The sequence below is a fragment of the Marmota monax genome, unplaced genomic scaffold (genome assembly GCF_021218885.2).
Source record: "Marmota monax isolate L192 unplaced genomic scaffold, Marmota_monax_Labrador192_F-V1.1 WCK01_AAM20220418_F8-fsc00145, whole genome shotgun sequence".
NCBI classification, from domain to species: domain Eukaryota; kingdom Metazoa; phylum Chordata; class Mammalia; order Rodentia; family Sciuridae; genus Marmota; species Marmota monax.
In genome coordinates, this window is record NW_026695201.1 from 2901889 (window position 1) to 2924185 (window position 22297).

Genomic DNA, 22297 nt, shown 5'->3' on the forward strand with positions numbered 1-22297 from the left:
CTGCACCCCCCTGCCAGGGGACCCGTGCTCCGGAGGAGGGGGACGGAGAGCCGCGGCGGCAGCCGCTTGGGCCCCTGGGGCCTGGCACCGGGCTGAAGAGCTGCGGAGGCCAGGGCGGCTCTGCTACGGTCGCAGACAAGCGCGGACGCTCGTCAGCGCGGCCCAGAGTTTCATTTCTAGAAATCTGGACTGGAAACAGAAGCAGCAGTTTGTATAATCCCAAGAACTTGCTTATACCAGGAAGCTGTAAGGGCAACATGAATATTACTGAGGAGATGTAACATGGTGGCAGGCGCAGAGAGATCAAGTCTCTGACATCTTCAACTGCGCGGGCATAGGGAGCCGTAAACTGTCTAAATGCTGTTTGCTCAGGATCACTAGGCAATGCTGAGCTGACGTGGATCTGGGGTGTACAGGCTGGGCCCCTCAGAACACACACACAGAGCCCGAATCGGAGGCAATTAAGCTCCAGTTCGCCTGCTTCGTGTGACTCAGCACTAACGATCCCGCTGAAATAATTGGCCGGCCCTTAGGAACTTACAGAGGTAAAAGCCAACCGAGCCTTCATAGGCAGTGGCCACAGGACTGAAACGGGGATTGGGAGAGACAGCCAGGACCCACCCGTTGCATTGGTCATCCGGCAAAGGGAACAAACGGTCACCATTTGCATGGGATATCACCATGGCAGAGAAATGGCGTCACTGGAGGAGGAGATAACTGCATTGAAACCAGCGCGACAGCATCAAATAAATCTATAAGAGTAAACAGTAACTCAGCAGTCAAACAGAACAAGAAGTAACATGAGCAGCATAAAAAAGCAAGGAAGAAAAGGAGTACAAACAATGAAGGACAGCCTAAATATTCAGGAGGACCTAGAGTCAGCAGAAAAATGGTCATATAAAGAACTCAAGGAATACCTTAGACAGATGGAATGGAACCTTAAAGAAGATACGAGACAGCAAATCCAAACAGTGAAAGAACACTTTGAAAATGAATTACATAGACAGATAAAAGAAGAAGTTAAGCATCTTTATCAGGAGATTGAGATTATAAAAAAAAACCAAACAATAATTCTAGAAATGAAGGAAACGATAAACCAAATTAAAAACTCAATTGAGAGTATCACTAACAGAGTGGAGCAAGTAGAAGCCAGAACATCAGATAATGAAGACAAAATATATCATCTTGAAAAGAGCCTAGCCAACTCAGAAAGGCTGGTTAAAAACCACAAGAAAAACATCCAAGAGATATGGGATAACATAAAGAAACCAAACCTACGAGTCATCGGGATAGAAGAAGGTACAGAGATTCAAACCAAGGGAATGAGTAACCTGCTGAAAGAAATAATTACAGAAAACTTTCCAGAAATAAACAAGGAAACGGATATACAAATTGTAGATGCATACAGGACACCGAGCACACAAAATCACAGTAGACCAACGCCAAGACACATTGTTATGAAGATATCCAATATACAGAACAAAGAGAAAATACTAAAAGCTACAAGAGAAAGGAGGCAGATTACATTCAGGGGTAAACCAATAAGGTTAACAACGGATTTTTTATCACAGACGCTGAAAGTGAGAAGATCCTGGAACAACGTATTTCAAACACTGAAAGACAATGGATGCCAACCAAGAATTCTGTATCCAGCAAAATTAAGCTTCAGGTACGATAACGAAATAAAAATCTTTCATGATAAACAAAAGCTAAAAGAATTTGCAGCCAGAAAACCAGCATTGCAAAGCATCTTGAGCAAAACACTACACGAGGAAGAAATGAAAAACAATAACCAAAACCATCAGTGGGAAGTGCCTCTATAAAGACAGAGGGCGGGGGGAAAGCTAACCATGGAGAAACAAACTAAATTTAAAAAAAAATAGATAAATAATCAAACATGGCTGGAAGTACAAACCATATATCAATAGTAACTCTAAACATTAATGGCTTAAACTCTCCAATAAAGCGACATAGGCTGGTAACATGGATTAAAAAAACAAATCCAACAATATGCTGCCTCCAGGAGACACATCTGATTGGAAAAGACATACACAGGCTGAAGGTGAAAGGTTGGGAAAAAATATACCATGCACACGGTCCTCGTAAGCAAGCAGGGGTGGCCATCCTCATATCGAATAAAATTGACTTCAAGACTAAATTAATCAAAAGGAAGGACATTATATACTGTTAAAAGGAACCATTCACCAACAAGACATAACAATTATCAATATTTATGCACCAAATAATGGTGCTGCGACGTTCATAAAACAAATTCTCCTCAAGTTCAAGAATCAAATAGACCACAACACAATAATTATGGGTGACTTCAACACACCTCTCTCACAATTGGACAGATCCTCCAAACAAAAGCTGAATAAAGAAACTATAGAACTCAATATCACAATCAACAACCTAGATTTAACTGACATATATAGAATATATCAACCATCATCAAGTGGATATACTTTTTTCTCAGCAGCACATGGATCCTCCTCAAAAATAGACCATATATTATGCCATAGGGCAACCCTCAGTAAATATACAGGGGTGGAGATAATACCATGCATTTTATCTGATCATAATGGAATGAAACTGGAAATCAATGATAAAAGACGGAAGGAAAAATCCTACATCACATGGAAAATGAACAATATGTTACTGAATGATCAATGGGTTACAGAAGACATAAAGGAAGAAATCAAAAAATTCTTAGAGATAAATGAAAATACAGACACAACATATCGGAATCTATGGGACACAATGAAAGCAGTTTTAAGAGGGAAATTCATCGCTTGGAGGTCATTCCTCAAAAAAAGGAAAAACCAACAAATAAATGAGCTCACACTTCATCTCAAAGCCCTAGAAAAGGAAGAGCAAAACAACAGCAAATGTAGCAGAAGGCAAGAAATAATTAAAATCAGAGCGGAAATCAATGAAATTGAAACAAAAGAAACTATTGAAAAAATTAACAAAACTAAAAGTTGGTTCTTTGAAAAAATAAAAAGATCGACAGACCCTTAGCCATGCTAACGAAGAGAAGAAGAGAGAGAACTCAAATCACTAACATACGGGATGAAAAAGGCAATATCACAACAGACACTACAGAAATACAGAAGACAATTAGAAATTATTTTGAAAACTTATATTCCAATAAAATAGAAGATAGTGAAGACATTGATAAATTCCTTAAGTCATATGATTTGCCCAGACTGAGTCAGGAGGATACTCACAACTTAAACAGACCAATAACAATAGATGAAATAGAAGAAGCAATCAAAAGACTTCCAACCAAGAAAAGCCCAGGACCGGATGGGTATACAGCGGAGTTTTACAAAACCTTTAAGGAAGAATTAATACCAATACTTTTCAAGTTATTTCAGGAAATAGAAAAAGAAGGAGCTCTGCCAAATTCATTCTATGAGGCCAACATCACCCTGATTCCGAAACCAGACAAAGACACCTCAAAGAAAGAAAACTACAGACCAATATCTCTGATGAACATAGATGCAAAAATCCTCAATAAAATTCTGGCGAATCGGATACAAAGGCACATCAAAAAAATTGTGCACCATGATCAAGTAGGATTCATCCCTGGGATGCAAGGATGGTTCAATATACGGAAATCAATAAATGTTATTCACCACATCAACAGACTTAAAAATAAGAACCATATGATCATCTCAATAGACGCAGAAAAAGCATTCGACAAAGTACAGCATCCCTTTATGTTCAAAACATTAGAAAAACTAGGGATAACAGGAACTTACCTCGACATTGTAAAAGCTATCTATGCTAAGCCTCAGGCTAGCATCATTCTCAATGGAGAAAAATTGAAGGCATTCCCCCTAAAATCTGGAACAAGACAGGGATGCCCTCTATCACCACTTCTATTCAATATAGTTCTCGAAACACTGGCCAGAGCAATTAGACAGACGAAAGAAATTAAAGGCATAAAAATAGGAAAGGAAGAACTTAAATTATCACTATTTGCAGATGACATGATTCTATACCTAGAAGACCCAAAAGGGTCTACAAAAAAACTACTAGAACTAATAAATGAATTCAGCAAAGTGGCAGGATATAAAATCAACACGCATAAATCAAAGGCATTTCTGTATATCAGCGACAAAACTTCTGAAACGGAAATGAGGAAAAACACTCCATTCACAATATCCTCAAAAAAAAAAAAAATACTTGGGAATCAACCTAACAAAAGAGGTGAAAGATTTATATAATGAAAACTACAAAACCCTAAAAAGAGAAGTAGAAGAAGATCTTAGAAGATGGAAAAATATACCCTGTTCATGGATAGGCAGAACTAACATCATCAAAATGGCGATATTACCAAAAGTTCTCTATAGGTTTAATGCAATGCCAATCAAAATCCCAACGGCATTTCTTGTAGAAATGGATAAAGCAATCATGAAATTCATATGGAAAAATAAAAGACCCAGAATAGCAAAAGCAATTCTAAGCAGGAAGTGCGAATCAGGCGGTATAGCGATACCAGACTTAAAACTATATTACAGAGCAATAGTAACAAAAACAGCATGGTACTGGTACCAAAACAGGAGGGTGGACCAATGGTACAGAATAGAGGACACAGAGACTAATCCACAAAGCTACAACTATCTTATATTTGATAAAGGAGCTAAAAGCATGCAATGGAGGGAGGATAGCATCTTCAACAAATGGTGTTGGGAAAACTGGAAATCCATATGCAACAAAATGAAACTGAATCCCCTCCTCTCGCCATGCACAAAAGTTAACTCAAAGTGGATCAAGGAGCTTGATATCAAATCAGAGACTCTGCGTCTGATAGAAGAAAAAGTTGGCTCCGATCTACATATTGTAGGGTCGGGCTCCAAATTCCTTAATAGGACACCCATAGCACAAAAGTTGATAACAAAAATCAATAAATGGGACTTACTTAAACTGAAAAGTTTTTTCTCAGCAAGAGAAACAATAAGAGAGGTAAATAGGGAGCCTACATCCTGGGAACAAATTTTTACTCCTCACACTTCAGATAGAGCCCTAATATCCAGAGTATACAAAGAACTCAAAAAATTAAACAATAAGAAAACAAATAACCCAATCAACAAATGGGCCAAGGACCTGAACAGACACTTCTCAGAGGAGGACATACAATCAATCAACAAGTACATGAAAAAATGCTCACCATCTCTAGCTGTCAGAGAAATGCAAATCAAAACCACCCTAAGATACCATCTCACTCCAGTAAGATTGGCAGCCATTATGAAGTCAAACAACAACAAGTGCTGGAGAGGATGTGGGGAAAAGGGTACTCTTATACATTGCTGGTGGGACTGCAAACTGGTGCGGCCAATCTGGAAAACAGTATGGAGACTCCTGGGAAAGCTCGGAATGGAACCACCATTTGACCCAGCTATTGCCCTTCTTGGACTTTTCCCTGAAGACCTTAAAAGAGCGTACTACAGGGATACTGCTACATCGATGTTCATAGCAGCACAATTCACAATTGCTAGACTGTGGAACCAACCCAGATGCCCTTCAATAGATGAATGGATAAAAAAAATGTGGCATTTATACACCATGGAGTATTACGCAGCACTAAAAAATGACAAAATCATAGAATTTGCAGGGAAATGGATGGCACTAGAGCAGATTATGCTTAGTGAAGCTAGCCAATCCCTAAAAAACAAATACCAAATGTCTTCTTTGATATAATGAGAGCAACTAAGAACAGAGCAGGGAGGAAGAGCAGGAAGAAAAGATTAACATTAAACAGATACATGAGGTGGGATGGAAAGGGAGAGAAAAGGGAAATTGCATGGTAATGGAGGGAGACCCTCATTGTTATACAAAATTACATATAAGAGGTTGTGAGGGGAATGGGAAAATAAACAAGGAGAGATATGAATTACAGTGGATGGGGTAGAGAGAGAAGATGGGAGGGGAGGGAGGGGGGATGGTAGAGGATAGGAAAGGTAGCAGAATACAACAGTTACTAATAGGGCATTATGTAAAAATGTGGATGTGTAACCGATGTGATTCTGCAATCTGTATTTGGGGTAAAATTGGGAGTTCATAACCAACTTGAATCTAATGTATGAAATATGATATGTCAAGAGCTTTATAATGTTTTGAACAACCAATAAAAAAAATTAAAAAAAAAAAAAAGAAAAGAAAAGACTCCCATGTATCAACAGGGTCTGGAGAGGGAAAAGCCAATTTGTGAAGATACTGGAATTGAGAAAGGGCAGTAGAAGTCTGCTAGTATCCTAGAGCCTGGCATTTAGAATATTTAAAAAAAAGTACTGTGGTAGAAGTCAAGTCACAATCTCAGACATTGTCTCAGTCCATTGTGTGCTGCTATGACAGAATAGCAGAGACCAGGTAATTTGTAAATACTAGAAGTTTATTATGGTCATGATTCTGAAGGCTGGGAAGTCCAAGATCGAGGGGCTTCATGTGGTGAGAGCCTTCTTGCTGTGTCCTAACACTGTAGAAGATATCACCTGCAAAACAGTAAGAAGAAGCCAAACTCACTTTGAGAACACACCCACTCTTAGAGGAATGACATTAATACATTCATGATGCCAGAGTCCTCACAACCTAATCTTTTTTTCCTGGGTAGGGGTACCAGGGATTGAACTCAGGGGCACTCGACCACTGAGCCACACCCCCAGCCCTGTTTTCTATTTTATTTAGACACGGGGTCTCACTGAGTTGCTTAGCATCTCACCATTGCTGAAGCTGGCTTTGAACTCATGATCCTCCTGTCTCAGCCTCTTGAGCTGCTGCCATTACAGGTGTGCGCCACTGCACCCGGCTCATGATCTAATCTTAATCTCTTCCTTTAAGTCTCTACTTATCAACACTGATGCATTGGGGATTAAGATTTCAGTACATAAACTCTGAGGGATACATTCAAACCATAGCGTTTCACCCCAGCCCCCACCCCCCAATTTATGTTCTTCTCACATGCAAAATGTGTTCATTTTATTCCACTAACACCCAAAGTCTCAACTCGTTCCTGTGCCATTTGAAAAGTCCAAAGTCAACTACACATCCTGAGGCAAATTCTCCTCTAGTTAGGAAATCAAAACATGTGTTTCCCTTTTAATTATAGATTTAAATCATTTATCTCCTCTTTTATTTTACTGTAAGCAGCCAAAAGAAGACATACACATTTGGATACTTTACTGCTTAGATATTTCTTATGCTAAATATTCTAGTTCACTGCTTTAAAATTCTGCCTTCCCTAAAGCCCTAGGATACAGACACAGTTTCATCAAGTTTTTTGCAAGTGTGTCACAAGGATGGCCTTTACTCTAGTTTTCAATTCCTTGCTCCTCAGTTCCACCTGAGACCTCATCAAAATGTCACTCACTGTCAACATTTTTGCCAGTATTCTCATCATAACCACTCACAGAGTCTCCACATTGCTGACTTTCCCTCAAGTTCTTTACTTTTGAATTGCTCTTAATTTTCCATTGGTGGAAGTGTAGGCTCTTTCTAGCCTGCAAATTCTTCCAACCTCTAGCTGTTATCCAGTTCCAAAGCCGCTGCCATATTTTCAGGTATTCGCTATACAAACAGCCCTACTTCTTAAGACCAGGTTTCTGCCTTAGTCTATTTTGTGATGTTATAAAAGAATGCCACAGAATCGGGTAAATTATCAATAATAGCAGTGTATTTTGCTCATGGTCCTGGAGGGTGGGAAGTCCCAGATCAAGAGGTCACATCTGGGGAGGACATTTTTGCTGCATTATAAGATGGCTGAAGGCATCAATGGTGGGCAAGCAACAGAAGAGAGATCAAGAGGGGGACAAACCCACATTTATAACAAAGCCCACTCTTGCATTAGTGACATTGATTCATCCGTGAGGTCAGATCCCTGGAGACCACATCACCTCAAAGAGGTGTGTCAATGGCACCTGAAAAGTGACAGATTTGTGAAGATTCCAGAGTTGAGAAGCAGAAGTAAAGTCTGCCAACAGCCTGCAGGCTGGCATTTAGAGTCTGAAAAAGCTACTTGGGTAGAAAGGTCAGTCATAATCTCAGGTGGCTACTGATTTTTCTCCGTGTTGGAGGAAATGTTACGGAGTGAGAAACAGAGACAAAATAACCACTCTGTCAAAAAGAGACAATCTATAATCTGCGAGGGAGAAAAAAAAATACACATTGGACCCCCAGTCTCCTAAGGAGAATCTGGTTTCTCTCCTTTTGTTTCCTGTCAAAACCACTGAACCTTAGGAAATAGACTCCCTTCTTCTTTCTCCCCCCATCATCCCCTGAAACTTGAATCCTGCCATGCCCACTTTACGAAAATTGCTCTTTCAAAGGTCACCAATGAAATTTTTATTGCAAAATCCAGCATCCCTTCTACTTAGATCTCTCTCTTGCACTTAATGGCACAGGACACTGCTTCCTGGAAACTCGTGCACACACTCCTTCTTCTCCAGCCAAGCCTCAACTCTTCCCCTGCCTCCAATCAATGAATGCAAATGTCCTCTCAGATCAGTGTGTGGACTTCTGACCTTTTCCGTCCTCTTTTTCCACTGAAAGAGATAATCTATGATTTCATCATCACCTAAATGCTGATTCCCCTGAAACCTATATTTCTAATCCCAAGTGGCCGTCACCTAGTTCACATTCTCCACTGGCCTTTTATCTTTTCTTCCCCTATGGGCAGGTCATGTTATTATTTTAAATTCCAAATTTGGGGAATCAGACTTATCACCTATCCTCCATCTCCTCCACATTAACTCCCTCACTGTGATCCTAACTGCAACAGGAGCGCCATACTTTCTAAAATGATATGTGCTGTGGTTTCGGCAAGCCCCCAGATTGCCTGTTTTGGAAACTTAATCCCCAAAGTCACACTCAGTGTTGAGACATGGCACCTTTAGGAGGTGACTGGTCACTCATGGGTTAATGGATTAAAAGCTTACCTTGGAAGTCGCTTTGTTATAAAAGCAGGCTGTCTCTGGCATGCTTGCTGTATCTCACTCCATGATTTCTTTTCCATGTTATCATGTGAAATAAAGGCTATCATCTGATGTTGGTGCCATACAGACTTCCCAGCCTCCAGAAATGTAAGATAAATAAATTTTTATTCTTTATAAATTAGCCAGTCTATGGCAATCAGTTATAGCAACAGAGAATGGATTAAGTTAATATGCAATAAAAAATCTGGAGTAAAGCTTAATTGGGTTCTATATTCAACATATTTTTATTTTTAAATTCTCAGTTTTTCTTTCTTTTTTTTTCCTTTTCCACAAGACTCTTTCATCAGAATGAAATTGTGTAGCTTTGATTTTGTACAACTACACACCAGGGTAATAATCATTATTCTGAATTCTTCCAGTGCCTCTACATGCTTGTAAGTAAACTTAAGCTAACAGAACATACAGCAAATATCAAACTCAATTGTATGCCATCTAACTGAACCAGGATAACCCTGCTTGAGACACACAGGTGGCCCTGCTTCTCCTCAGCATCCTATCTATCATCTTTCCTCTCTTACACTCAAGCCTTCTGGAGCCATTAGACAGGCACCCACCTGTATCTGCATGTTCACGGGCAGGAAAGCACCCAGGAGCATTGTGGCAATAGCAGGTATTGGTTCACCTTGAGAACACCACTCAGTCCTGAAGACCCAGGATTTATTTTCCTATATCCTGACTTTCTGTATAGACAGAGTCCTTGGTTTCCAATTTGATGACGGCCAGAGCACAGTCAATTCCCTTACAAAGCCTGAAAAACATATTCCAGAGAAGGAACGAGTCGGGCCCCATTTTTCCTCCCTCTTTCCCATTCTACTATGCATGAGCTTTTTAACCAAGATCACTTCTTCACAGTGTCTGAACACATTTTCATGGTCAACTATAAGCCCTGGCACTTGGCCCCAATGGCAGTACAAATCCCCTTACCTTTAGTCTCTCCAGGATCATCCCTCATTCCCCAGTCCAGCTCCATGGACTCAGCTCCTAGTAAAAAAAAAAAAAAAAAAAAAAAAGGATTTTCTTTTATATTAATATCCAAACCATTTTTTGTTGACAGAATGATAATTTGTTAATTTATGATGAAAACTAGAAGCAGCTGGTGAACCCTATTCTGTGAATTTTATGACACTCATTAATCAACATCTGGGACCAGGAATTATATATTCCCAGGGTTCACAGTGAAGGTTACCTCCCCGTTCCTATTTGTAGTGTCACCTGCTCATAGTACTCCATTCTCTCTTAGTTTGCATTGCTCCTAAGCTGTTGCACGTAAGAAGTCCTTGCCCTACTTGTGCCCTTTGATTGCACAAACATATGGAAGGCTCATTTCACATGTTTAAAAAAAAATCAAATGAGTGATCTAAATATGAATAAGACCAAGTAACCATCTTGTCTAGAGGGGATAAGAGATAAATATGCTAAAATATTTTCAATTCCAGGCAGACATTGGTAATAGACCAAAAAAAAAAGGCTTTAAAATGATAATAGTAGCCAACTAGATAATGTTCTGTACACTTTATGCATATTATACTTTCTCATCTATCCTTCCCCACAGTACTGTGAGATAGATAGCTCTGTCTTTGTTTTGCAAAGAAAGAATCTAAGGTTCAGAGAGCTTTAGTGAGTTGGACAATAGTCAACCACTAGTGAACAGAAACAGTGGAATCCTACTCCAAGTTCTTTGGTTAAGACTTTATTAGGAGTCCAAAAGAGGCAAAATTTATGTCCTGTTGAGACATCAGAAAAGTCTTTATTTTAGTCAGACTTTCACGGATGTGATTAAAAGGACCCAACCAGAATAACTGTAGAGGAGGAAAAGTTTGAGGGCTCATGGTTTCAGAAGTCTCAATCCATAGATAGCTGGCTTTATTCCTCAGGTCTCAAAGTGAGGCAGAACAACATGGCGGAACAATGTTGCAGAAGGAAGTGGCTCACATGATGATCAGAGAGCAGAGAAAGAGATTCCACTCACCAGATACAAATATATACCCCAAAGTCACGCCCCCAACGTCCCACCTGCCTTCAGTTACCACTCAATTAATCCCATCAGGTGATTAATTCACGGGTTGGGTTAAGGCTCTCCTAAGCCAATCATTTCTTCTCTGCACCTTCTTGCATTAGTGAACTTTGAGGGGCATACCTCACATCCAGACCACAACAGTCTTCATGAAGCAGATTACTCTCAAGATTAATTTTGAAGAACAGTTAGGATTTCAAGAAACAGAGAAGGATAAGTAAGAAATGAAAGAAATAACTAGAAGTACCCAAACCAGGAAAGCAGGGCATCTATGAAGAACAACAATTAGAGGTGTTAGACTGAAGAATAGGATCTGATTTGGAGTTTACAGCCAGGCTGGAGCAAGATTGGAAACAGCATGGGCTTCTAAGCAGGAGGATTAGTATTTAATTCAGGATACAACGAGCTGTGTGTAACTCCAACTCCAAAACCTACCCTTATTGTGCCACAAGTCAGATAAAGCTTCGCAACCATGATTCATCCTAAAAAAAAAAAAAAAAAAAATAGAAGATAATGGAAACTTCCCAGAGATAAGAATAATCTGAACATTGGTAGAGAAAGTTAATTACTGGTGGCAGTTATTGTGCCATTGAAAAGGTTGGTCAGAAGGCTGGAGTGAGCTGAGAGAAGAGAGAATGAATCGGAAGCTAGACAGGAGGGTGAGAAAGAAGATTCCCTACCATTTAGTGAGGAGAGAGAAGAAAAGTAGGATAGGTGGAAAGGAAAAGCCTCAGTTTGATATCTTACAGGCAAAGCAGGTTTGAGCAGCAGCTAATCAGGTGTGGCTGCTTAAGTAGTAGCAGAGAGAATTGGAAAGGAAGGTCATTGGGGTTGTGCAAGAGTCAGTCACCACTGATTCCCCAGTATCCAACTTAGTGCCTGGGAATTAGTAAATAAATGTGCACATTCTCTACTAATGGGGTCATCACCAAAGATCAATTAAATACACACTTAGTGGTGAAAGACTCAAAGAGAAGAACTAGGAGGGATATTGACATCTCTTCAGGTATTATGTCCCCAGAAAAAAGTCCAAATTAGAAATGAGAAAATACAGGAACACAAAAGAAGGGAAAGAGCTAAGTAACAGCTCTGGCAGTCATTTGTGTTTAATAAGTATCGCCCATTGATTTCCCAGCCCAGGGCCTCGCCAATCCTGTTCTGTCAGCAGCTCTGATTGGTCGCACCAAGGAGGAGGGTCTGGAAACCCACACATCATTGGTGCTCGCCAACCCCCATGTTCACCAAAGTGCCCTTAAAGCCTGCGGTCTAAGAGTGGAAGTCTCGAGAGTTCAGTGGACAGCCACCTTTGTCACTGTTGCTGCTGTCACAACCCCAGGCCAAGGACATGGACAAGCTGCTGTTTTGGGTCTCTGTCCTCACCAGCCTCCAGGGAACCTTCGCTCAGACAGGTAGGGAGGTCAGGAGTCGATCAAGGAGACTGGGATGAGAAAAGAAGTTGTATCTGGGATCATTTTTTCCCCCGAGTTCCTGGTGAAAGTCATTATATTTCTGATTTCATTCCCACAGACCTCAGAGGAAAGGTATTTGTGTTCCCTAGAGAATCTTCTTCTGACCATGTGAATCTGATTGCGGAGGTGAAGAAGCCTCTGCAGAACCTCACCTTGTGTTTGCGAGCCTATAGTGACCTTTCCCGGGCCTACAGCCTCTTCTCCTACAATGCTCAGGGTAAGGACAACGAGCTACTGATCTATAAAGAAAAAGCTGGACAGTATAATCTATACATCGGACGGAGCAAAGTCACAGCCAAGGTTGTCGAAGACCCCCTTGCCCCGGTCCACATCTGTACCAGCTGGGAGTCCTCCACAGGCATTGCTGAATTTTGGATCAATGGAAAACCTCTGGTGAAAAAGGGTTTGAAACAGGGATACTCGGTGGAACCTCACCCCAAGATTGTCCTGGGACAGGAGCAAGATTCCTATGGAGGCAGTTTTGATAAGAGCCAGTCCTTTGTGGGCGAGATCGCAGATTTATACTTGTGGAACACGGTGCTGTCCCCAGAAGAGATCCAGCTTGTATATCAAGATTCCCCTCCCAGTCCGAATATCCTGAACTGGAGAGATCTGAACTATGAAGTGAATGGTTATGTTGTCACCAAGCCCCGGGTCTGGTCTGAAATCTTGCTTTAATAAAAACTCTAAGAGATCTGCTCAGACCCTATACCTGTTAACTCTTTCTTCATTGAATTTCCTATCTACGGATTTGTCTAATAAAAAAATATGGTATTATGCCACTTGCATTGCTTTGTTTTTGTTTTTTGTTTTTGGGAGGTTTTTGGGGGGGTTGTTTTATTTGTTTGGTTTATTTTGGGGGGGGTTGTTTTTTGGGTTTTTGTTTTGTTTTGTTTTGTTGTTGTTTTGTTGTTTGGTCACTGCTGTTCCATTGTCCAGAAAAATCAGGTTGTAAAGTAGGGAGAGAAAAAGCTTTAAGTAACTAGGAAGATATTCAACACAAAGCCGGAGCACTTGATGAGCTGCAGTGGGGGTTGGGGTCAGCAGTGGCAACATTTACAAACTACTAATAATTATTTTAATAGCAATTCAAAATAGGTGCAGAATTGGAATCGAAATCTTTCTATTTGTTTTTCCAACTATGAATCAAGAGAAAAGAAGTCTGAGGTTGCGACAGGGAGGCAACTGTAAAGAGATAAGTAAGCAATCGTTGAGAACTTGACAGCGAGTAATGAGCTAGAGGGTGAAAAAACTAGAATCAGAATGAAAACTAAAAATGCATAAGAAACTGGGATCATTTTGTGTAAAGACAAACGTGCCTTTCTGTCTCAAAAACCCCAGGGGTATTGTGCAGGGCTTGCTTTTCATAATGCTGCACTGATATGATCAAAAACAAATTATACTACGAATATTGCTCACATGAATCCTCCGCTTCCAATCCCTTCCACCAATCCCTCCTTCTCACAGAATGTCATTTAAACCTTTAAGGTGACCCTACCCTCCATTGCCAGGGCCACTCACAGTTCTATGTGCATTTCAGGTACAACTCAGCACAAGTAGCAGGCTAATTATAACACTCCAAAATTAATGTCAGATGCTATTAGTAGCAATTATTCTGTGATTATTAAAAGCATGGAGCATAGTGTCTGGCACATTCTCAAAAGATATGAGTTGCCTTCCCAGAGAAGCAAAGACCTTGGAGGGAGTTTGGGCTTCAGATGGGCAAAAAGACAGTCCTTGCCCACACATAATAGAGATGAAGTCAAGGGAAATAAAAAAAAAAAAAAAACTAAATCCAGGACAGCTTCCAAATGATAACCGGTGATTACTTCAAATCCTAAGGCCATTCGTCTGAAATGGACAGAGGCAGGCATCAGACCAAGAAAGTAGGGGACGGTCTAGGATCTCCCAGAATGGGATCAGGACTCACAGGAACAGGTAGAACCTGGAAATATTTGGTATTCAGAACATGAACTTCATTAGACAAGAACTTCAGCAATGTGGGAAATTATTAGTTTCCAATCGCCATCTCATGAGCAAAGGTCTGCTTTATATTCCTTAAAACTAATTACCCTTCTTTCCATAAATGTGCATTGTGAGAACTAGAAAGATCGTCTATTCTTGCATAACATGTTTCCATCGAGAGAACATGTGAACATGTTGCTTGCCCTAACATTGTAGAAACACCCAACAGTAGGATGTTTTTTTCAGTTCAACAATCCCCTCTGCCAAGGAACCTAAAACAAATTTCAGGAATGAAGCTAGTACACTGAATAGTAGCATCCATTTGTTCAATTATTTATTGAGCCACTATTCTATTCCAGGAAGTATGCCAGGCACTGAAAATATTATATTGGGTGAAATAATCGTGGTGTTTGCCTTTTTTTTGGAGTTTATATTCTAATAAGTCTGTGTCATCTAAATATGGATTCCCCTAACAGTAATCAGCCTGTGCTGTAATCTATCCCTCACATTTCTAGGTTTTTTTCTATCACAGGTTGATATCCTCCTACTTCCCCTCCCAACTAACTCCACCTGAGGTAGAGGCGTGGTTTATTATTTCTTTTTCTTGTTGTCTTTTCTTTTTTGTTGTTATTGTATTGTATTTATTAATACATGCTAATTGTACAAACTGACAAATTCACTCTGATAGCTCCATACATACATACATATTGCATCAACCATATCCAATAGCACTTCTACTCTCAAGCCCCCTCCCCCAGCACCTTTCCTAGTCCTCCTCCCAATTTCTTTCAGTCTCTCCCTCCCTTTTCTCCAGCATCTACTATTCCATTCCATACAAGATTCACTGATTGTTTCCTTATACAAGTGAGAACATGTGGTATTTGTCTTTCAGTGTCTGTTTCACTGTTTGGTGTCTGATCATGAAGTGAGTTTCACTCATCAAAATGTTCTCCATTTGAATCCAAGTTCCAGCAAATGACAGGATTCTATTCTTCTTTATGGATAAATAGTAATCCATTGTGTGAATATATCATGTTTTCTTTATCCACTCATCTGTTGGAGGGCACTTGGGCGATTCCATAGTTTGGCTATTGTGAATCATGCTGCAGTAAACACAGAGGTACAAATATCTTTTTTGATATGAAGAGTTCAACTCCTTCGGGTTGTGGAATGGTGGAATTATTGGGTCATATGGAAGTTCTAGTTTCAGTTCTTGAGGAACAGCCATGCTGTTTTCCGTAATGGCTGTACTAATTTACGTTCCCAAGAATAACTAAGAGTTCTCTTTCTCTGTATTCTCACCAGCATTGGTTATTGCTTGTCTTTTTAATGATGGCCATTCTAAATAACTCATGGTTTTAATTTGCATTCCTCTGATGAGGCCCATAGTTATACAATTGTGTCTAGAGATAGAGGCCAAAGATAAATGCAAAACACTTCACTCAGAGTTCTTGCAACGACAGCTGCTTCTCTGGATTGCTGCATGGGATTCTCAGGAGGATTAGATGTGATGATCATGCAAAGACCCACTCCGTACATGTTCCGCCACACTGCAATTGCTTGCTATGATGATAATTGAGAATAACTCCCTAAAACTTTTAAGTCGCTTGCCTAAACTTCTTGGAATAGTCATACAAATAAAAAGAAATATTCATACTCCAGTTTCAGTCTCTGTCCCTAAATCTAGTTCTTACCTAAACAAATCCATGCATTTCCCCTTCTAATAGGAGAAACCAGGTAAGTTCTTTCTATATACACAAAGGAGCCTCACCTTTGACTTTATACAGGAGCATTATCACCCATAACTCACCAAGAACAAACCACTAACAAGGATTCAAAAGAACAAAGAATAGTGCCAAGTGACATTCCATATACCTTCAACTGAGGTCGAGCTATTTTTTACTAGAAGAAAATTTAGGTACCAGGCCACGTGAGATCAAAGCTTGCTCAGTATGCCTGTGTGCACCACTTGTAATGAGATCCCCTGGCTTATTTCTGGATTCTGACTCCATGCAGACCCACGGGATGAATATAGTAAGTCTCCTAGAAAATTAACCCAGGAGACAGGAGTTGCACAACAGAACTCCTCTGAGAGTCCCTTCCTAATCACGGAGTTTAGGAAGCAGCTCCCTTAAAGGCAAAGCCAACAGGGTCGGAAGGGCTCCGTGTGATTAGCACCTGGTGCCCCAGCCAGAGTCTAGTGGGATCTAAGTGATCTAATAATCTCTGGAGGCTAGCCTAGAACCTCATAAGGCTGAGCCTGTCTTTAACAAAAACTGACCATCAGGTTTCGTGACACTGCAGTAGTCTTTTGTAACCGTTTGATCTGTTCTTCAATACAAAGGAGCCCAGTCAGGTTCCATGCCCTCAAGAAGATGGGTGGGCATTTTTTCAGTCTAAGGAGGCTCTGTCCCAAAGAAGGACCATTCTGTGGTTTGTTGAAGTAGCTCATGTAATCATCCGTTTCTTACTAAGTTAACTCCTCCCTCCATGGTTTCTTAGATTTATTTTGTTTTAAATGAAAAAGGAAAAAAGGGGAGAGAAGAGGAGAGGAAAAAGGAATAGAAGGTCAAGGAGGGTCGGTGAGGGAGGAGAAAGTGGGGAAAGAAAGAATAAAAGAAAGGAGAGGAGAGGAGACGAGTGGGAATTCTGATAACAAGGCACCATCATTATTTCTTTAACTACACACAAAATTTAATTACAGAGACTTAGCCTACCTTGCATATTTTAATTCTTTTAATAAACAGATTGTTTCTAGGCAAAGATGTTGCATATAAAAAGATTGAAATGTTTTGGCATGTCCACAGTCTCTGGGATGATTTCTTCCCTTTGCAAATGGTATTTCCTTTTCACCCCCAAATTGTGTTTTCCCCCTCCACTTATTTTTCTTTTTTTTTTTTCCTCTGGTAGGAATATTGGCTTCATGACTAAGATTTTGATGCATGAGCACATTTCAGTGTTCTTACTCTCCCACAGGGTTTTTATCCTTCTGGAATGTATAAATCATTTTGAAAGCTCCTTTCTGTTCTATGCCGCGCTTTTGAGATTATCTACTGGTGTGTTCCTTACACAGAAATGCCCCTAGGGCTCCATCTCACACAAGGCCCAGTCTTGGGTGGCAGAAGGGCTGCTGTTCCTGTGCTCAGCTGTACTCACTTCTGGCAGAGCAGAGACTCAAATAGCTACCAGTAGGTTAAAAAAAAAAAAAGTGGTCTTCTGGTGCTAAAACAGTTGTTACCCATTGATCCATGTTCCAGATGCTGAGAGCTCACCCCGGTCAACCTTCACTGATAACGCCAACAGAGTTCTTTGGCTCCACGGCGCCCTTTGTGACCTTCTCCCTGCCCAAGGTGAACACTGCTGCTCCCTCATTGTTACCTGATTTCTTACGTGTCCAGCTACCCAAAGGCCAAGAAGAACTAGCAGTGGGATTTACTCCCACATCCCATATTTCCATCCCTCTCACCAGTACCTCCCTCACTTCTAGGAACACTAACAGCCTTGGACTTTGCATCTGAGCCACACTAACAGTTCGGGATTGCTTCTGCACCCCAGAAAGAGATGGGTTAAAAAGTGAGACAACTAGGCAGTTGCTCTTAATTGATGAGGGACTCTAAAACTTCTCCAGGTGTGTCACCAAGTGGAGGAAAATTTAGGTGAGCACTAAATTCTCAGAGTAATGTGATTGGAGAGAATTGGGAAGAATACTAGGAAAAATTGTGAGCAAGTATGAGCAACCATTTGTGCGGTGTAAATGGTCACTGAAGTGTACTCTTTGGAGAACAAATACAAATTGCTACAAGGCTTTTGTTTATTTTCCTCTTTGGGGAGGGTCGCTAAGTGAAGAAATGGGTTTTCCTTCATGCTCCTCAGAAAGGTGAAATGATAGCTTCCTAGTACATCACACCCCACACCTTTCCTCCATACACAATTGTACATCAAATACGAAATTTCTGGTTAACAGAGCATATATATGCCAGAGGTCCCCTATGATTACATCCCCCAGTGACAAAGTAGCTGCTCAGTTTGCATAAGTACACCCTATAATGTTCACACAATGTTATCACCTAAAAATACATTTCTCAGAATGTGCCCCAGTTGTTAAATGATTCATGACTGTAAATGCAAAACAATATGGAAAGAACATTGGTCTGAAAGGGCCACTGCGGCTCCCATTGCCCTTTGAATTCAATCTAAATGTACATCAAAGGCAATAAACTAAATTCTATTCCCATTTTGATCCTGGGCTTATGTACCTGGCCCACTGTGTTAGTCAGCGTTTCATTGTTGTGAACAAAAAAAACAACAAGAAGAGCATAGAGAAGGAAGAGTTCATTTGGCTCAGTTTCAGAGGTTCAGTTTATGGTCAGCCAACTCCTTGCTCTAGGCCCAAGGTGAGACACAATATCGTGGTGGAAGGGCTTGGCAGAGGAGGGCTGCTCCACTCATGGTGGCCAGAAAGCAGAGAGAGCAAAGGGCATGGTCCCAGTGACCTGCTTCCATCAGCCACGCCCCACAGATGTACTGTTACCACCCAGTGAGTCCATTAAAACTAGGACGGACTGATTAGCTTACGGCTCTCACAATCTAATCATTTCACCTCTGAATATTCCTACATTAACACAGGAGCTTCCCCGGGGGACACCTCGCATCCAAACCACAATGCCCACTTTCCCCACATCCAGTGGATCATTTGCCATCCTGTCTAGACTTTTATAACTTACTCAAAAAACGTAACATCATATTTACATGAAACATGTTCACGGCATCTGGGTGGCTGCTTTGGGGTGAAGCAGCACTTTTCAGGCCCTAAAATAAAGATACCAGGATTTTTTTTTTTTTTTTTTTTGCTCCTCTTGCCTCCATTTAGTTCAACGCTTCCTCTTCCCCAATCCAAATATGTCTACATTTTTCCTAGCTTAATATCTTCTTAACTCTATTCTATCACTCACTGCAGTAGGTCCATCAGGAACAGGAAAAAAAAGGCAGGTGACATCTGTTGTTCTCATCTGACGTATTAATAACATTGTTCTGCTTACTCCATATAATCAGGCTTTGGAAGCCAAGACTCTACTGGAACTGTGGCTAGAAATGTCCACAGTGGTCTCTTTTCTGTTCAGTCCACTCTCTGTTCTCACTGTCACTGTCTTTGACTTTTCCAATTCATAAATCATAATCTCATGCTTAAATTAAAATATTTTAAAATAAGAGTAATGATCATTACTGTAAATAGGACAGTGTTAAAAAGAAAAAAAAAAAAAGAAGAGTTCCCAATCATCTCATCCCCACCACAACGTGACTGTTGCCTGTGAAATGTGGCTGGTGTGACCGATGGACAGAATTTTTAATGTTACTCAATTTCATTTAATTTAAGTGGCTAGAACTGTTTAGTTCTGCCCCATCCTTTCTAGAACGTTACTTAGAGTTGCGCTGTCACTCTCCTTAATGGGTGCCTGATTGCTATCTCTGTGATCTTTTAATATAAACTACTTTAATTATAAGTGACATGTTCAATTATACTTGACTGTTTGCTTCCTTATTTTTTAAGATGGAGTCTTTTCCAAAAACACTCACAATGTTCCCTAAGTTGTGTTTCCCAGATTTAGAATGTTTGCTAAATCCCTAGAGGCCGTTAGTTAAATGTGCTAAAATCCTCCGACCTTATGCTTAAGTGAAATGCGTTTAGACCACTCTCTGACAGGTGGTGGCAATACCAGAATCCCTCACCAAATTTCCATCAAACGGGGTGTGCTTACAAGAGGGAAAGCAGGGAAGGATGGGCCTTGGGCTTCTTCTTCTTCTTTTTTTCCCCACATTCTGGATTCTACCCAGTGTCTGAGCTGCCCCTTTTTCAGCACCAAACCGTCGTCCAGTTCTCTCCACGATTCACAAAGAGATCGTCTAGAGTAAGGAATATCTTCACAGACTTCTGAGATCCTAGGCTGGAAAGACCCGGGTTCTTTTAAGAACTGGCTCTCTCTTTCTGATTTCCGTTCTGTGTCTTTGCTGTGTCTGCATCAAAGAAATACGACTTGTTAAAGAAGCTCCTGAGAGGTCGAGGCTGGGTCTAGAGGTCCTGAACATGCTGTAAGCTCTCCTCTGATGGTGCTTCTCAGGGTCAGGCCAGGAGAGATCTATACCGAGTGCCTAATAAGATGACGGGGGTCATGCCAGAAGGAGAGAGCTTCTCTCCTGAGGATGAAAGAGGCCCCTCCTACTGCCAGCAGACTACCTATGCTGCCAACTTTTAGGTGTAACCCCCCCTCCCCAATATGCTCTGCACTAGTGTATTAGTCAGGTTTCCAAAGAAACAGACACAGAATATATAGAATCATAAAAAGATTTATTAGATTGGCTCACACAGAGGCGGAAGAGTCCCGTGGTAGTTGTCCATAGGTTGGGGAGTCAGGAAAGCCTGGAGCTGCTCAGGCCAACAAGCTGAACCTCAGAAGGAGAAATAAGGCCAATGATTCGGTCTGAATCCAAAGGCCGAAAAACCTGGAGTCTGATGTCCAAGGGCAGCAGCAGGAAGAAATGAACCTGCTGGAGGAGAGAGAGAGAGAAAGAGAAAACAATGAGTCAGTCTCCCCTTCTGCTTTTTGCTTCCATCTGGGCTCCCAGCCTACTGAGTGGTGACACTAGAGTAGGTCTTCCCCACTCGGCTCACAGACAGGCCAATCTGCTCTATAAACACCCTTCTAGACACATGAGGACATGGGGCTTTACCAATTTTCCAGACATCCCTGAATCTGGTCAAATGGAGAAGCAAAATGAATCCCCATAATTTGTAACTACTTACATATCTTCAGACCTGTCCTTTGCAGAGAGAGGGTCAGAGGGAGTCGGAAAGTTCTGAGCAGGAAAGTGTAGCAATGATGAGAAGGTGGGTAGTCATCAGACCTCGTTTAACCTATTTCACAATAATAATAAATAATAATAAATCCATAATAAATAATCCTTCCCTGTCTACTTCTCCACACAGCTGCTCTTCCATCCGTCCCGGGGTTAGAGACAAAAGGTCTCTCCCACATTCTTTCTCAATCTAAATTCCCTCAAAAGCAGACAAACCACAGCCCACTTGTGCAATCAGAAGTTAAATGTCAGAGCTGAGCCCAAGAACAAGAGCTACAGGAAAGATGAGTCAGAAACTAAAGGAGAAACATCTCTTTCTCCAGTTCTGTTCCCTAGTGGTTCAACTGTGTGTCCAATTTTTAAATAAATATGTGTGCTTTTATTTTTTTTAAATAATAAGATATTGCATTATATGGTGGAAAGGTAGAGGACTTGGAGTTAGAAGGCTGTGAGTGTTCTGTACCCATCAATGAATATAATTCTTTTAATTCCACTTCACTGGCCATCAAAAGTAATTTTTTGATCTTTGTTACCTATTTATTTTGTGCAGACTATTATTGAGTGAAAATACTATGTTCCTTGCTTTCAGAAGCATCCTTCTCCCCACTCCCACCCAGACCATTAGTTGCTTTTTTATATGTGTTCCTGAAGCTCCTTCTGGGAAATTATATCAGTCTAAAGGTTTTCTCATTGTGTTTTCAGTTCTCGTTTCTGACACTGGAATCGAAAGCATTTTAGGAGTAGAAACTTGTTTTTCTCATTATTATGCACCATTCCTGGGACAGTGCTCTGCTAAATGGGTGCTAAATAATTAATCCCTCCCTTTATGGTTGAAGACCTACTATGTGCAATGCTCTACGTTTTGCTGCTATGATTTGATCAGTTAGATGCACCTTGCTGTCTTAGATCAGTCATGCCATTATAACAAAAATACCTGGGGCTGGGTAATTTAAAACAATAGAAAAAATTTTTTTTTCTCATAGTTCTGGAGGCTGTGAAGT

The 22297-nt window shown here is 40.7% G+C and overlaps 1 protein-coding gene and 2 long non-coding RNA genes across 7 annotated transcripts in view; 1 reads left to right on the plus strand and 2 right to left on the minus strand.

The window, feature by feature from the left end:
• Nucleotides 1-6379: 6379 nt before the first annotated feature.
• LOC131423610 (uncharacterized) lies at nt 6380-12023 on the minus strand. 2 transcript variants are annotated; one of them, XR_009225367.1, is made up of 6 exons: nt 11758-12023; nt 11446-11492; nt 9921-9977; nt 9551-9744; nt 8940-9073; nt 6380-6500 (listed from the first exon to the last, which is right to left on the minus strand). It is a non-coding gene; the product is annotated as an uncharacterized LOC131423610 (long non-coding RNA). The 2 variants fall into 2 exon arrangements; XR_009225368.1 differs by lacking the exon at nt 9551-9744 and having other exon boundaries at nt 11758-12020.
• Nucleotides 12024-12260: 237 nt separating this feature from the next.
• On the plus strand, nt 12261-13267 carry Apcs (amyloid P component, serum). The gene is made up of 2 exons (XM_046428989.2): nt 12261-12419; nt 12538-13267. Exons 1-2 carry the CDS (start codon nt 12356-12358, stop codon nt 13155-13157), a joined length of 684 nt encoding a protein of 227 aa, XP_046284945.1. The 5' UTR covers nt 12261-12355; the 3' UTR covers nt 13158-13267.
• A 7537-nt stretch (nt 13268-20804) lies between these two features.
• LOC124082571 (uncharacterized) overlaps nt 20805-22297 on the minus strand; it is a 149560-nt gene continuing 148067 nt past the window's right edge. For all 4 annotated transcript variants that reach the window (XR_009225374.1, XR_009225373.1, XR_009225372.1 and 1 more), the window contains 2 exons: nt 21244-21354; nt 20805-20987 (listed from right to left, as the gene is read on the minus strand). This is a non-coding gene — a long non-coding RNA (uncharacterized LOC124082571). The remainder of the gene's footprint in view (nt 20988-21243; nt 21355-22297) is intronic.

Bases quoted from the DNA above. Each gene is read 5' to 3' on its own strand.
- Apcs (XM_046428989.2), top strand. From the start codon at position 12,356: ATGGACAAGCTGCTGTTTTGGGTCTCTGTCCTCACCAGCCTCCAGGGA. The intron at 12,420-12,537 runs GTAGGGAGGTCA...TCATTCCCACAG, and splicing joins GGGAACCTTCGCTCAGACAG to ACCTCAGAGGAAAGGTATTT.